This window comes from Ovis canadensis, chromosome 9, assembly GCF_042477335.2.
Source record: "Ovis canadensis isolate MfBH-ARS-UI-01 breed Bighorn chromosome 9, ARS-UI_OviCan_v2, whole genome shotgun sequence".
Taxonomy (NCBI): Eukaryota; Metazoa; Chordata; class Mammalia; order Artiodactyla; family Bovidae; genus Ovis; species Ovis canadensis.
In genome coordinates, this window is record NC_091253.1 from 24,015,448 (window position 1) to 24,032,089 (window position 16,642).

Sequence of the window (16,642 nt, forward strand, 5' to 3'; positions counted from 1 at the left end):
CCAGGCTATGCTGGGGTCCTAGTGTGCCCGTAGCCCCACCTGGGACCCCAGGGCAAGAGGAAGGGCTGAAACTGGAGGCTGCCCTTCCTCCCTCAGGAGGGCTGGTGGCACCGGAGGTGGGTCCAGGGTGCGGGGACCTACCACCTGCCTGGGCCATCGCAGGGCCCCTAACGGAGGCTTTCCACCCTGCAGGGAGCAGAAGTGGGTTCTCGCTGAGTTCTGCATGATGAACGGCCACGCCTCTCCTCCTCTCGACCTAGTCACCGGCGGCACCAGGCTGACTGCTGTATCCAAGACCGTGAAGGCCGCGCTGGGAGCTGGCGCCCCGTCTGCACCCCAGGCCAGGAGCATCGCTGGGGTGTGGGTGGAGGCCTCGGGCCAGGCCCAGGGTCTCTATGCTGCCATGAAGCAGGGTCTCCTGCCCTCTGGGCTTGGGCTGGCTCTGCTGGAGGCCCAGGCAGCCACAGGGGGCCTGGTGGACCCCACACAGGGCCAGCTGCTCCCTGTGTCTGAGGCCCTGCAGCAGGGCCTGGTGGGCCTGGAGCTCAAGGAGAAGCTGCTGGCTGCCGAGCGTGCGGCCACTGGGTACCCTGATCCCTATGGGGGCAAGAAGCTGTCCCTCTTTCAGGCCATCGGGAAGGAGGTGGTAGACAGGGCGCTGGGGTGGAACTGGTTGGAGGCCCAGCTGGCCACTGGGGGCCTGGTGGACCCCATCTGTGGGGTGCGTGTGGCCCCCGAGCTGGCCTGCCAGCAGGGCCTCCTGGACCAGGAGACATGGCATGGGCTGTTGGAACTGGGGCGTGGCTCAAGCGCCCCGGGCTTCCTGGACCCTAACACACTGGAGCAGCTGCCCTACCGGGAATTGCTGGCCAGGTGTGTGCAGGCGCCCAGCACAGGGCTGGCCCTGCTGCCCCTCAGGATCACGTTCCGTACCCTGGGTGGGGCTGTGAGCTTGGCCGAGCTGCTGGAGGTGGGGGTCTTGGACGAGGAGACGGCCCGAGGCCTGCAGGAGGGCCAGCTGGCAGTGCCAGATGTAGGTGCATGCGCCGAGGTGCGATGTTACCTGCAGGGCACTGGCAGTGTGGCTGGGGTCGTCCTGCTGCCCGCAGGGCACAAGAAGAACTTCTTCCAGGCCGCGGCCGAGCATCTGCTTCCCACAGGTGCCATGCTTCTGCTCCTGGAGGCTCAGGCTGCCACCTGCACACTGGTGGACCCAGCCACTGGCCGGCAGCTACTGGTGGATGAGGCGGTTCGGGCAGGCCTGGTCGGCCCAGAACTCCACAGGCAGCTCCAGGTGGCAGAGCAGGCAGTGATGGGCTACCACGACCCCTTCAGCGGCACCCGTGTTCCCCTCTTCCAGGCCATGAAGAAGGAGTTGGTTGACCAGCCTCTGGCACTCAGGCTCCTGGACGCCCAGCTGGCCACAGGTGGGCTAGTGTGTCCTGCCCGCCGGCTCCGGCTGCCCATGGAGGCTGCCCTGCGCCTCGGCTGCCTGGACAAAGAGACTCAGCAGCACCTCTCGAGGGCTGCCAGCTTCTTGGATCCCAGCACGCACGAGAGCCTCAGCTACGGGCAGCTGCTGGCCCGCTGCGTCACAGACCTGGAGACGGGGCTGGCGTTCCTGCCCATTTCAGTGGGGAGCCTTGGGGAGGGGCCCCGGGGGCTCCCGTTCATCGAGCACAGCACCCGGCAGATCTTGAGTGCTGCCACAGCCACTGTCTCTGCGGGCAGGTTCCAAGGCCAGCCCACGTCGCTCTGGGAGCTGCTCTTCTCTGAGGTGGTCCCCGTGGAGCAGAGGGTGATGCTGACCCAGCAGCACATGGATGGGGCCCTCTCAGTGGAGGAGCTGGCGGCTGCGCTGAGGGCCACCCACGAGCAGGCTGCAGCCACTGCCAGAACCACGTTTGCTGGGCTCAGGGTCCCTGTGACTCCGGGAGAGCTGCTGAGAGCGGAGATCATCGGCCAGGATGTTTATGAACAGCTGGAACGTGGCCAGACCACAGCCCAGGACGTGGCCAGGCTGGACTCGGTGCAGAGGTACTTGCAAGGCACTGGCTGCATCGCTGGCTTGCTGCTGCCTGGGTCCCAGGAGCCCCTCAGCATCCATGAGGCTTACAGGAAGGGGCTGCTCAGGCCAGGCACGGCGCTCATCCTCCTGGAGGCGCAGGCAGCCACTGGCTTCATCGTCGATCCCAAAGAGAACAGGAGATACTCGGTGGAGGAGGCGCTGAGGGCTGGCGTGATCGGGCCTGAGGTGTTTGCCAAGCTGCTGTCGGCTGAGCGTGCGGTCACCGGCTACACCGACCCCTACACCGGGCAGCAGATCTCCCTCTTCCAGGCCATGAAGAAGGACCTCATTGTTCGTGAGCACGGCATCCGCCTGCTGGAGGCCCAGATCGCCACGGGCGGCATCATCGACCCCGTGCACAGCCACCGCGTGCCCGTGGATGTGGCCTACCAGCGCGGCTACTTCGACGAGGCGCTGAACCTGATCCTGGCTGATCCCAGCGACGACACCAAGGGCTTCTTCGACCCCAACACGCATGAGAACCTCACATACATGCAGCTGCTGGAGCGCTGCGTGCGCGACCCCGACACGGGGCTCTATCTGCTGCCACTTACAAGTGCGCGGACCCTGCTGGCAGATGAGGCCACCCGGCAGGCCTTCCGGAGCCTGCTGCTGTCGGTGCGTCATGGGCGGTTCCGGGGACAGAGGGTGTCTGCGTGGGAATTGGTCAACTCGGAGTACGTCACTGAGGCACGCCGGCGGTGGCTGCTGCAGAGCTTCAGGCGGCACCAGGTGTCCCTGGAGGAGGTCTCGAAGCTGCTGGAGAGGGAGGTTGAGAGCCGGGCAGACATCACCCTCCCCATGCTGTGGGGCCGGGTGACCGCCTGCCAGCTCCGAGAGGCTGGCATTGTCGACCAGGAGGTCCTGGACTGCGTGCTGGCAGGAACACTGAGTGCCGAGGCCCTGCTCCGCACAGACAGCGTCCGCAGGTTCCTGTGCGGCTCGGGCGCCGTGGGTGGCGTGCTCCTGCAGCCTTCCACCCGGCGGCTCAGCCTCTACCAGGCCATGAAGCACAAGCTGCTGGGGCCAGGAGTGGCCCTGGCCCTGCTGGAGGCCCAGGCAGCCACGGGGGCCATGACCGACCCCCACAGTCTGGAGACCATTTCCTTGGATGAGGCTGTGTGCCGGGGGCTTGTGGGGCCAGAGCTCTACAGCAGGCTGACCTGGGCTGAGTGTGCTGTCAAGGGCTTCCCAGACCCCTTCTCTGGAAAGCTGCTGTCCCTGTTTCAGGCCATGAAGAAGGGCCTTGTCCCTGCGGAACAGGCTGTCCGCCTCCTGGAGGCCCAGGTGGCCACAGGCGGGGTCATCGACCCGACCAGCCATCACCACCTCCCCATACTCGTGGCCTTGCAGTGTGGCTACATCGACCAGGAGATGGTGCTGGCCTTGTCTGACTCCAAGACATTCCCCACGCCTGATGGCCAGGGACACACCAGCTATGCCCAGCTTCTGGAGCAGTGTGTAAGGGACGAGGCTTCTGGCCTTCACTTCTTGCCCCTGCCGGAAAGTGCCCCTGTTGTCCCCACAGATGAGCAGGTGCAGGAGACCCTGAAGGCCACGCAGGGGGCTGAGGATGGCACTTCTCTCTGGGAGCTGCTGGAGTCCTGCCACTTCACTGAGGAGCAGCGGAGGGGCTTCCTGGAGGACTTCAGGGAGGGGAGGACCACGACACAGCAGCTGCAGGCGGCCGTGCAGAGGCAGGTGCAGGAGGCAGAGCTCGTGGCGAGGGCCTGTGTCACGCTGCCTGGCCCCCGCGGCGGGGTGCCTGCTGTCTGGCTGCTGGACGCTGGAGTCATCACCCGGGAGACCCTGGAGGCTCTGGCACGGGGCACGCAATCGCCTGCCGAGGTCGCTGAGCAGCCGACGGTGCGGGCTTGCCTGTGGGGCACGGGCTGTGTGGCCGGGGTACTGCTGCAGCCCTCAGGGGCCAAGGTGAGCATCGCCCAGGCCATGAGAGATGGCCTCCTGCCCGCTGGCCTAGGGCAGAGACTACTGGAGGCCCAGGTGGCGTCTGGCTCTCTTGTGGATCCTTTGACCAACCAGAGACTGTCGGTGGAGGAGGCAGTCAAGACTGGTCTGGTGGCTGGGACGCTGAGTGAGCAGCTCCAGCTGGTTGAAAAGGCAGTGGCTGGGTACACAGACCCCTGCTCTGGAGGCTCCCTCTCACTGTGGCAGGCAGTGGAAAAGGGGCTTGTGCCTTGGAGCGAGGGCCTCCCACTCCTCCAGGCGCAGCTGGCCACAGGGGGTGCGGTGGACCCCGTCCACGGGGTGCACCTGCCCCAGGTGGCAGCCTGTAGGCTCGGCCTCCTGGATGAGCAGACAAGCAAGATGCTGACCTCAACGGAAGAGGATAGCAAGTTCTTCTTCGACCCTGGCACACGGGACAAGGTGACCTACGGACAGCTCAAGGAGCGCTGTGTCCTGGATGGCGACACTGGCTTATGGCTGCTGCCACTCCCCCAGGACATGGTGCTAGAGGTGGATGACCACACAGCAGTGGCTCTGAGGGCCATGAAGGTGCCAGTTGGGGCAGGGAGGTTCAGAGGGCTCAGCATCTCACTCTGGGATCTGCTGCATTCAGAGTATGTAGGGCTCCACAAGCGGCGGGAGCTGGCAGCACTCTGCCAGTCTGGGAGGGCCACAGCCCTGCGGCAGGTGGTCACTGCGGTCACCACCCTGGTTGAGGCTTCAGAAAGGCAGCCCTCACAGGCTACCTTCAGGGGACTCCGGAAGCAGCTGTCAGCCAACGACCTGTTCAGGTCCCAGCTGATCGACAAGAAGACGCTGGATGAGCTGAGTCAAGGGAAGAAGACTGTGCAGGAGGTGGCGGAGATGGACCACGTGCGGCGGTACTTGGAAGGGGGCAGCTTCATTGCTGGGGTCCTCATCCAGGACACCAAGGAGAAGATGAGCATCTCAGAAGCTCTGAGAAGAAATGTCCTGCGGCCGGGCACGGCCCTGGTGCTGCTGGAGGCACAGGCGGCCACTGGCTTCCTCATTGACCCTGTGGAGAACCGGAAGCTGACTGTGCAGGAGGCGTTCGCAGCAGGGATGTTTGGCAGGGAAACCTACCAGAAGCTGCTGTCGGCCGAGCGTGCGGTCACCGGCTACACCGACCCATATACCAGGGAACAGATCTCCCTCTTCCAGGCCATGAAGAAGGACCTCATCGTGCGCGAGCACGGCATCCGTCTGCTGGAGGCCCAGATCGCCACGGGCGGCATCATCGACCCCGTGCACAGCCACCGCGTGCCCGTGCACGTGGCCTACCAGCGCGGCTACTTCGACGAGGAGATGAACCGAGTGCTGGAGGACCCCAGCGACGACACCAAGGGCTTCTTCGATCCCAACACGCATGAGAACCTCACGTACATGCAGCTATTGGAGCGCTGCGTGGAGGACCCTGAGACAGGGCTCTACATGCTGCAAGTCGTAAAGAAAGGAGAAACCTATGTGTACATTGATGAAGCCACAAGGCAAGCCCTGCAGTCAAAAACTACCGAAATGCACGTGGGCATGTTTGCCCAGCAGGTGGTCTCCTTCTGGGATCTGCTGTCCTCGCCGTACTTCACAGAGGAAAGGAAGAAAGAGCTTGTCCAGGGGTACAAAGCCAGGAATGTCAGCTTAGAGCAGCTGCTGAGGGTCATCACCACAACGGTCGAAGAAACAGAACAGCAAAACAAGGGTATCAGGCTGGCAGCCATTGGAGGAGAGGTGACAGCTGCAGAGCTATTCAACTCAGGAATCATTGATAAGAAGACACTGGACGAGCTACACAAGGGAGCAGGGGGACAGGACCTCTGCTGCCTGCCGCACGTAAAGGTCTACTTGGAAGGCAGTGGCTGCATCGCAGGGCTGACCACACCCTCCACCCGTGAGGTGCTGAGTTTCTACAAGGCCAGCAAGAAAGGGCTCATCCCCATGGGATTTGCAGCCCAGCTGCTGGAGGCTCAGGCGGCCACAGGGTTCCTGCTGGACCCCCACAGCCACCAGAGGCTCTCTGTGGATGAGGCTGTGGCTGCTGGCCTGGTGGGTGAGGAACTGCAGGAGAGACTCCTAAATGCTGAGAAGGCCGCCAGGGGATACACAGACCCGGGCACAGGACACACCATGTCCTTGTTCCAGGCAATGCAGAGGAAGCTGGTGAAAAGGGAGTTGGCACTCAGACTGCTTGAGGTGCAGGTGGCCACAGGGGGCATCGTGGACCCGAAGCACCACCACCGGCTTCCACTAGATACTGCCTACAGACGTGGCTGTCTGGACCAGGACACGTACCCACTGGTGGCAGAGCAGAAGTGCATGAATAAACGGTTTGTGGATCCCAACACTCAGGAGAAGGTGACTTACCAGGAACTGCAGGAGAGGAGTCACCGAGATGAGAAGACGGGCTGGGCTCTGTTCCCAGTGCTCGAGGATGAATTGGAATCACAGTTCATCGATGAGGCCACCAGACGAGCGTTTGAGGCTGAGCGGGTGGATGTCAGAGTTGGGCGGTTTAAAGGCCAGAGGCTGACAGTCTGGGAATTGCTGAACTCTGAATACGTGACACAGGACAAAAAACTAGAGTTGGTACGAAAATACAAGAGGGACACAGTGCATGCATTAGAAAAGGTGGTAAAAGTGATCTTTGAGATAATCAGTGAGAAGGAAAAAAACAATAAGCAGCTATGGTTCAGAGGAATGAGAAAACAGATCACAGCCTCTGAGCTGCTGACTTCATCCATAATTACCAAGGAGACACTGCAGGCCCTGGAGTCTGGGCAAGCTTCTGTGGATGCCGTGACGAAGACCGAGGAGGTGAGGCGCTACCTGGAGGGCACCGGGTGCATCGCGGGCGTGCTGGTCCCCGCCAAGGACGAGCCCGGGCGCCAGGAGAAGATGAGCATCTACCAGGCCATGTGGAAGGGCGTCCTGCGGCCGGGCACGGCCCTGGTGCTGCTGGAGGCGCAGGCGGCCACGGGCTTCGTCATCGACCCGGTGCGCAACCAGAAGCTGTCCGTGGAGGAGGCGGTGGCCGCGGGCGTGGTGGGCGGCGAGCTCCAGGAGAAGCTGCTGTCGGCCGAGCGTGCGGTCACCGGCTACACCGACCCCTACACCGGGCAGCAGATCTCCCTCTTCCAGGCCATGAAGAAGGACCTCATCGTGCGCGAGCACGGCATCCGCCTGCTGGAGGCCCAGATCGCCACGGGCGGCGTCATCGACCCCGTGCACAGCCACCGCGTGCCCGTGGACGTGGCCTACCAGCGCGGCTACTTCGACGAGGAGATGAACCGCGTGCTGGAGGACCCCAGCGACGACACCAAGGGCTTCTTCGACCCCAACACGCACGAGAACCTCACGTACGTGCAGCTGCTGCGGCGCTGCGTGCGCGACCCCGACACGGGGCTCTACATGCTGCAGCTGGCCGGCCGGGGCTCCGCCCTCCACCAGCTGGGCGAGGAGCTGCGCGCCGCCCTGCGCGACACCCGCGTGACGCTGGGCGCGGGCCTCCCGCGGGGCCAGCGCGTCTCCGTGTGGGAGCTCCTCTTCTACCGGGAGGTGTCCGAGAGTCAGCGGCAGGACCTGCTGCGCCGGTACCGGGAGGGCTCGCTGACCGCGCAGGAGGTGGGCGCTGCCCTCGTCTCGCTGCTGGCCCAGGCCGAGGCCGAGGCCGAGGCCGAGGCCGAGGCCGGCGTGGCGCGCCCCGGCGCCCCGGACCCTCGGGGGGCGCTGCGTGCCGCCACCATGGAGGTCCGGGTGGGCCGCCTGCGGGGGCCCGCGGTGCCCGTGTGGGACGTGCTGGCCTCCGGCTACGTGAGCGCCGCCACGCGGGAGCAGCTGCTGGCCCAGTTCGGGTCGGGGACGCTGGGCTTGCCCGCGCTGACCCGCAGGCTGACCACCATCATCGAGGAGGCTGAGGCGGCCCCCTCCCAAGGGGGCGCAGCCTCCGGGCAGCGGGAGCCCGGGCCCCAGGGGCCGGGCGAGGGGGCCGACGCGGGACCCTCCTCCGGCCAGGACGCCGACGCCGCGGATGCCGCCAGGGCCCTGCAGGAGCAGGCCCTGCGCGCCGCCACCATGGAGGTGCGCGTCGGGCGGTTCCAGGGCCGGCGCGTCTCCGTGTGGGAGGTCCTCTTCTCCTCCTACCTGAGCCAGGCCCGCCGGGACGAGCTGCTGGCCCAGCACGCGGCCGGCGCCCTGGCCCTGCCCGCCCTGGTCGCCGTCCTCACCCAGCTCATCGAGGAGACGGAGGAGCGGCTGAGCAAGGTGTCCTTCCGGGGCCTGAGGCGCCAGGTGTCGGCCTCCGAGCTGCACACGTCCGGGATCCTGGGCCCCGAGACCCTGCGGGACCTGGCCCAGGGCACCAAGACCCTGCAGGAGGTGACGGAGATGGACTCGGTGAAGCGCTACCTGGAGGGCACCAGCTGCATCGCGGGCGTGCTGGTCCCCGCCAAGGACGAGCCCGGGCGCCAGGAGAAGATGAGCATCTACCAGGCCATGTGGAAGGGCGTCCTGCGGCCGGGCACGGCCCTGGTGCTGCTGGAGGCGCAGGCGGCCACGGGCTTCGTCATCGACCCGGTGCGCAACCAGAAGCTGTCCGTGGAGGAGGCGGTGGCCGCGGGCGTGGTGGGCGGCGAGCTCCAGGAGAAGCTGCTGTCGGCCGAGCGTGCGGTCACCGGCTACACCGACCCCTACACCGGGCAGCAGATCTCCCTCTTCCAGGCCATGAAGAAGGACCTCATCGTGCGCGAGCACGGCATCCGCCTGCTGGAGGCCCAGATCGCCACGGGCGGCGTCATCGACCCCGTGCACAGCCACCGCGTGCCCGTGGACGTGGCCTACCAGCGCGGCTACTTCGACGAGGAGATGAACCGCGTGCTGGAGGACCCCAGCGACGACACCAAGGGCTTCTTCGACCCCAACACGCACGAGAACCTCACGTACGTGCAGCTGCTGCGGCGCTGTGTGCGCGACCCCGACACGGGGCTCTACATGCTGCAGCTGGCCGGCCGGGGCTCCGCCCTCCACCAGCTGGGCGAGGAGCTGCGCGCCGCCCTGCGCGACACCCGCGTGACGCTGGGCGCGGGCCTCCCGCGGGGCCAGCGCGTCTCCGTGTGGGAGCTCCTCTTCTACCGGGAGGTGTCCGAGAGTCAGCGGCAGGACCTGCTGCGCCGGTACCGGGAGGGCTCGCTGACCGCGCAGGAGGTGGGCGCTGCCCTCGTCTCGCTGCTGGCCCAGGCCGAGGCCGAGGCCGAGGCCGAGGCCGAGGCCGGCGTGGCGCGCCCCGGCGCCCCGGACCCTCGGGGGGCGCTGCGTGCCGCCACCATGGAGGTCCGGGTGGGCCGCCTGCGGGGGCCCGCGGTGCCCGTGTGGGACGTGCTGGCCTCCGGCTACGTGAGCGCCGCCACGCGGGAGCAGCTGCTGGCCCAGTTCGGGTCGGGGACGCTGGGCTTGCCCGCGCTGACCCGCAGGCTGACCACCATCATCGAGGAGGCTGAGGCGGCCCCCTCCCAAGGGGGCGCAGCCTCCGGGCAGCGGGAGCCCGGGCCCCAGGGGCCGGGCGAGGGGGCCGACGCGGGACCCTCCTCCGGCCAGGACGCCGACGCCGCGGATGCCGCCAGGGCCCTGCAGGAGCAGGCCCTGCGCGCCGCCACCATGGAGGTGCGCGTCGGGCGGTTCCAGGGCCGGCGCGTCTCCGTGTGGGAGGTCCTCTTCTCCTCCTACCTGAGCCAGGCCCGCCGGGACGAGCTGCTGGCCCAGCACGCGGCCGGCGCCCTGGCCCTGCCCGCCCTGGTCGCCGTCCTCACCCAGCTCATCGAGGAGACGGAGGAGCGGCTGAGCAAGGTGTCCTTCCGGGGCCTGAGGCGCCAGGTGTCGGCCTCCGAGCTGCACACGTCCGGGATCCTGGGCCCCGAGACCCTGCGGGACCTGGCCCAGGGCACCAAGACCCTGCAGGAGGTGACGGAGATGGACTCGGTGAAGCGCTACCTGGAGGGCACCAGCTGCATCGCGGGCGTGCTGGTCCCCGCCAAGGACGAGCCCGGGCGCCAGGAGAAGATGAGCATCTACCAGGCCATGTGGAAGGGCGTCCTGCGGCCGGGCACGGCCCTGGTGCTGCTGGAGGCGCAGGCGGCCACGGGCTTCGTCATCGACCCGGTGCGCAACCAGAAGCTGTCCGTGGAGGAGGCGGTGGCCGCGGGCGTGGTGGGCGGCGAGCTCCAGGAGAAGCTGCTGTCGGCCGAGCGTGCGGTCACCGGCTACACCGACCCCTACACCGGGCAGCAGATCTCCCTCTTCCAGGCCATGAAGAAGGACCTCATCGTGCGCGAGCACGGCATCCGCCTGCTGGAGGCCCAGATCGCCACGGGCGGCGTCATCGACCCCGTGCACAGCCACCGCGTGCCCGTGGACGTGGCCTACCAGCGCGGCTACTTCGACGAGGAGATGAACCGCGTGCTGGAGGACCCCAGCGACGACACCAAGGGCTTCTTCGACCCCAACACGCACGAGAACCTCACGTACGTGCAGCTGCTGCGGCGCTGCGTGCGCGACCCCGACACGGGGCTCTACATGCTGCAGCTGGCCGGCCGGGGCTCCGCCCTCCACCAGCTGGGCGAGGAGCTGCGCGCCGCCCTGCGCGACACCCGCGTGACGCTGGGCGCGGGCCTCCCGCGGGGCCAGCGCGTCTCCGTGTGGGAGCTCCTCTTCTACCGGGAGGTGTCCGAGAGTCAGCGGCAGGACCTGCTGCGCCGGTACCGGGAGGGCTCGCTGACCGCGCAGGAGGTGGGCGCTGCCCTCGTCTCGCTGCTGGCCCAGGCCGAGGCCGAGGCCGAGGCCGAGGCCGAGGCCGGCGTGGCGCGCCCCGGCGCCCCGGACCCTCGGGGGGCGCTGCGTGCCGCCACCATGGAGGTCCGGGTGGGCCGCCTGCGGGGGCCCGCGGTGCCCGTGTGGGACGTGCTGGCCTCCGGCTACGTGAGCGCCGCCACGCGGGAGCAGCTGCTGGCCCAGTTCGGGTCGGGGACGCTGGGCTTGCCCGCGCTGACCCGCAGGCTGACCACCATCATCGAGGAGGCTGAGGCGGCCCCCTCCCAAGGGGGCGCAGCCTCCGGGCAGCGGGAGCCCGGGCCCCAGGGGCCGGGCGAGGGGGCCGACGCGGGACCCTCCTCCGGCCAGGACGCCGACGCCGCGGATGCCGCCAGGGCCCTGCAGGAGCAGGCCCTGCGCGCCGCCACCATGGAGGTGCGCGTCGGGCGGTTCCAGGGCCGGCGCGTCTCCGTGTGGGAGGTCCTCTTCTCCTCCTACCTGAGCCAGGCCCGCCGGGACGAGCTGCTGGCCCAGCACGCGGCCGGCGCCCTGGCCCTGCCCGCCCTGGTCGCCGTCCTCACCCAGCTCATCGAGGAGACGGAGGAGCGGCTGAGCAAGGTGTCCTTCCGGGGCCTGAGGCGCCAGGTGTCGGCCTCCGAGCTGCACACGTCCGGGATCCTGGGCCCCGAGACCCTGCGGGACCTGGCCCAGGGCACCAAGACCCTGCAGGAGGTGACGGAGATGGACTCGGTGAAGCGCTACCTGGAGGGCACCAGCTGCATCGCGGGCGTGCTGGTCCCCGCCAAGGACGAGCCCGGGCGCCAGGAGAAGATGAGCATCTACCAGGCCATGTGGAAGGGCGTCCTGCGGCCGGGCACGGCCCTGGTGCTGCTGGAGGCGCAGGCGGCCACGGGCTTCGTCATCGACCCGGTGCGCAACCAGAAGCTGTCCGTGGAGGAGGCGGTGGCCGCGGGCGTGGTGGGCGGCGAGCTCCAGGAGAAGCTGCTGTCGGCCGAGCGTGCGGTCACCGGCTACACCGACCCCTACACCGGGCAGCAGATCTCCCTCTTCCAGGCCATGAAGAAGGACCTCATCGTGCGCGAGCACGGCATCCGCCTGCTGGAGGCCCAGATCGCCACGGGCGGCGTCATCGACCCCGTGCACAGCCACCGCGTGCCCGTGGACGTGGCCTACCAGCGCGGCTACTTCGACGAGGAGATGAACCGCGTGCTGGAGGACCCCAGCGACGACACCAAGGGCTTCTTCGACCCCAACACGCACGAGAACCTCACGTACGTGCAGCTGCTCCAGAGGGCTACTCGTGACCCTGAATCGGGGCTGTTATTTCTTTCTCTCACTGGAAAATGATTGTTCATCGTCTTGACCAGATTTTTTTCTTTTGTTAATAATACATTACAGTTTTTTAGGATTTGTATCATAATATACCTGTTCTTTATGTTTTACTTGCATGTTAATTACCTTCCTTGCTTTCACCTAGTTTTGATTGTAATCGCTTATATTAGTCTATTTCCATTAAAGTCATGACCTTATCGTCTATTTTTTCTATTGAGTTTTGAATTTACAGTTCTTCGCAATTACTCCTGTGAAATCTCTGTAGTATCTAGGTTATTTCGTATCAAGGGTTCTTTTCTGTTTATCTGCACCTATCATAGTTGAGAGGCCTTCCCTGGTGGCTCATATTGGAAAAGTGTCTGCCTATAACGTGGGAGACCTAGGTTCAATCCCTTGATGGGAAAGATCCCCTCGATATGGAAATGACAACTCACCTGATAACTCTTGTCTGGAAAATCCCATGTTTCAAGAACCCTGATAGTCTATAGTCCACGAGGTTGCAAAGAGCTGTATGTGACTGAGTGACTTCACTTTCACTTTTTACGACAGTAGAGGCTGCGCACGTTTTGTTAAAATCCCATTTCATCTAAATGGCTTCTTCATATTGATTTTTTTTTTTCTGGTTTGACTAAACCATTTTCTATCAATTTCTTGGTTTAGTAAATGCTTGTGGCTCTCAGTTTGCTGTCCTCCTGCCCTGGTTTTCCATGGTAGTGCTGTGCTTTGCAGAGGCTGGGCTCATTCTGTCACTCGATACCACTGTTCCTGTTAGCCTGACCCCCTGTGCGTTCTCCTCATCAGATTTGTTTGGTGGTGTGGCCTTTACAGTGATCAGTAATCACTTCCTTCCTCAGTGATCAGTGCAAAGAAATAGAGGAAAACAATAGAACGGGAAAGACTAGAGATTTCAAGAAAATTAGAACTACCAAGGGAACATTTCATGCAATGATGGGCTCAATAAAGGACAGAAAGGGTATGGACCTAACAGAAGCAGAAGATATTAAGAAGTGGTAAGAATACACAGAACTGTACAAAAAAGATCTCCATGACCCAGATAATCATGATGGTGTGATCCCTCACCTAGATCCCAACATCTGGAATGTAAAGTCAAGTGGACCTTAGGAAGCATCACTGCAAACAAAGCTAGCGGTGGTGATGGAATGCCAGTGGAGCTATTTCAAATCCTGAAAGATGATGCTGTGAAAGTGCTGCACTCAATATGCCAGCAAATTTGGAATACTCAGCAGTGGCCACAAGACTGGAAAATGTCAGTTTTCATTCCAATCCCAAAGAAAGGCCATGCCAAAGAATGCTCAAACTACCGCACAATTGCACTCATCTCACGTTAGTAAAGTAATCCTCAAAATTCTCCAAGCCAGTCTTCAGCAATACGTGAACCGTGAACTTCCAGATGTTCAAGCTGGTTTTAGAAAAGGCAGGGGAACCAGAGATCAAATTGATAACATCCACAGGATCATGGAAAAAGCAAGAGAGTCCCAGAAAAATATCTTTCTGCTTAATGACTATCCCAAAGCCTTTGACTGTGTGGATCACAATAAACTGTGGAAAATTTTTCAAGAGATGGGAAATCGGACCATCTGACCTGCCTCTTTAGAATCCTGTATGCAGGTCAGGAAGCAACAGTTAGAACTGGACATGGAACAACAGACTGGTTCCAAATAGGAAAAGGAGTACATCAAGGCTGTATATTGTCACCATGTATATTTAACTAATGTGCAGAGCACATCATGTGAAACGCTGGGCTGTATGAGGCACAAGCTAGAATCAAGCTTGCCAGGAGAAATATCAATAACCTCAGATATGCAGATGATCCCACCCTTATGGCAGAAACTGAAGAAGAAATGAAAAGCCTCTTGATGAAAGTGAAAGAGGAGAGTGAAAATTTTGACTTAAAGCTCAACATTCAAAAAACTAAGAACATGGTATCCGGTCCCATCACTTCATGACAAATAGATGTGGAAACGGTGGCTGACTTTATTTTTTAGGGCTCCAAAATCACTGCAGATGGTGACTGCACCCATGAAATTAAAAGACGCTTACTCCTTGGAAGAGAAGTTATGACCAACCTAGACAGCATATTAAAAAGCAGAAACATTACTTTGCAACATAGGTCCGTCTCATTAAGACTGTGGTTTTTCCAGTAGTCATTTATGGATGTGAGAGTTGGACTATAAAGAAAGCTGACCGCAGAATAATTGATGCTTTTGAACTGTGGTGTTGGAGAAGATTCTTGAGAGTCCCTTGGACTGCAAGGAGATCAAACCAGTATATCCTAAAGGAGATCAGTCCTGAGTGTTCATTGGAAGTCCTGATGTTGAAGCTGAAGCTCCAATACTTTGGCCACCTGATGCGAAGAGTTGACTCAGTTGAAAAGACCCTGATGCTGGGAAAGATTGAAGGTGGGAGAAGGGGACAACAGAGGATGAGATGGTTGGATGGCATTACCGACTCAATGGACATGAGTTTGAGTAGACTCCAGTAGTTGGTGATGGACAGGGAGGCTTGGCATGCTGTGGTCCATGGGGTCACAAAGAGTTGGACACAACTGAGCTACTAAACTGAACTGAACTGATGGCCTTTTCAATGGCTTCCCAGGTTGCTCAGTGGTAAAGAATCTGCCTGCCAATGCAGAAGCTGCAGGTTCAGGCTCTGGGGTTGGAAGATTCCCTGTAGGAGCAATACCCCCTGCAGTATTCTTTCTGGAAAATTCCATGGACAGAGAAGCCTCACAGGCAACAGTCTTTAGGGCCACTGAGTTGAACACGACTGAACATGCACGTACCTCACTCCACTCCATGGCTTTTACAGTTTACAAGGAGTTGTTTGTATGTCAACAAAGCTCTCTTCTTTGATTTCAACTTTTTGCAAGTTCCTCCACAATATTCTCTCTCCTTATTATAAATATAAGGTATTAAACAAGGACAATAAGCACTGATAACCTAAGGTGACATACGGCTATATCCAGCATGGTCTCTGCTTCCCATGGGTTTAGGTCTAAGTCTTGGATGATCCTGGAGCTTCAGACATTGATCACAGAGTGTCTGGTTGGCACAGGTGGCATTGGGCCAAGTCTTCCTGGTCGCTCCATTTTCATAGAGAGTTCTGAGCAGTGAGTGGTATTTTCTCAGGATCACCTTGGGTGAGTGGAGTGTGGAACGCGGGAGCTTTGCTGGTCCCATCAGGATGACAGCAGTGGAGTTAAGTCTGTGCAGAAGGTGGGGGAGTGAGGTGTGGTAGGTGACTCTGAAACCAGCAGGGCTGAAGGCCTCTGGACCAAGCTGGAGACACTAGAGCTCAGGGTTGAGAGAAAGTGGGTACATGTGTCCACAGCCTTTCTCCCCAGAAAGAGAAAGTGAAGGGTGAGTGGGAACCCAGCAGGTGAGAGGAAGGAGATAGTAGGAAAGTAGTGAAAGTGAAGTGAAATCGCTCGGTTGTGTCCGATTTTCTGTGACCCTGTGGACTGTAGCCTACCAGGCTTCTCCATGGGATTTTCGAGAGCACCAGAGTGGGTTGCCATTTCCTTCTCCAGGTAATCTTCCCGACCCAGGGATTGAACCGGGTCTCCCACATTGCAGGCAGACGCTTTACCCTCTGAGCCAGCAGGGAAGCCCAGGAAAGTATTGGGGGTCACTAATTACAGACGTGAGTTTGTGAACTCCGGGAGTTGGTGATGGACAGGGAGGCCTGGCGTGCTGCAATTCATAGGGTCGCAAAGAGTCGGACACGACTGAGCGACTGAACTGAACTGAACTGAACTGAATTACAGTCTGCTGCTGCTGCTACTAAGTCACTTCAGTCGTGTCCGACTCCGTGTGACCCCATAGATGGCAGCCCACCAGGCTCCCCCGTCCCAGAATTACAGTCTACCTCTTGGGTATTTTTCTGTCTCCTCAAGAGAGACATGTGTTCCTTAAGCGAGGAGGGACAGACGCTTCTCTGTGGCCTGACCTCAGATCCTCGCGGTGCAACCCCGGGCTACGCGGGCTGCCCCTCGACCTGCTCCACGCTGTCTTCACCCCAAGGCGGGAGCCTGGGGACCATGTCAGGTTTCCCGATGTGCTTGACGGAGTGAGGCACGGAAGCAGTGCAGGAAGTACGAGCGGCTTCCAGAGCTGGGCAGAGCCCGTGAGCGCAGCCCAGCGAGCGTTCGGGGAGGCCCCAACGGACCTGGCCTCAGGCGGGTACGGAAACCCCCGCGCTCGGGTCTCCGGGCTAAGGCTGGTCCCTGGGCAGCCGAGAGCTGCGCGTCCCAGCAGAAGCCTGGCTGGGACCCAGGCGGGCGGGGCCTCCGGAGGGGCGGGGCTGTGGGCTGGCGGGCGGGGCCCTAGGTGCAGTGGGCGGGGCCTTCGTGGGTGTGGCGGGGCGCGGGGCGGGGCGGGGCTCCACGCGGTGGGGCACGGGGCGGGGAAAGGTGGGGCT

The 16,642-nt window shown here is 62.1% G+C and overlaps 1 protein-coding gene across 1 annotated transcript in view; it reads left to right on the plus strand.

Annotated features, from left to right (window-relative positions):
- The window catches only part of EPPK1 (epiplakin 1), a 16,359-nt gene extending 3,955 nt beyond the window's left edge, over nucleotides 1–12,404 (plus strand). Inside the window, exon 2 of the mRNA XM_069599537.1 lies at nucleotides 193–12,404. Coding sequence (XP_069455638.1) covers nucleotides 224–12,217 — 11,994 coding nt within the window. The 5' untranslated portion in view covers nucleotides 193–223 and the 3' untranslated portion in view covers nucleotides 12,218–12,404. The remainder of the gene's footprint in view (nucleotides 1–192) is intronic.
- The last annotated feature ends 4,238 nt before the right edge of the window (nucleotides 12,405–16,642 follow it).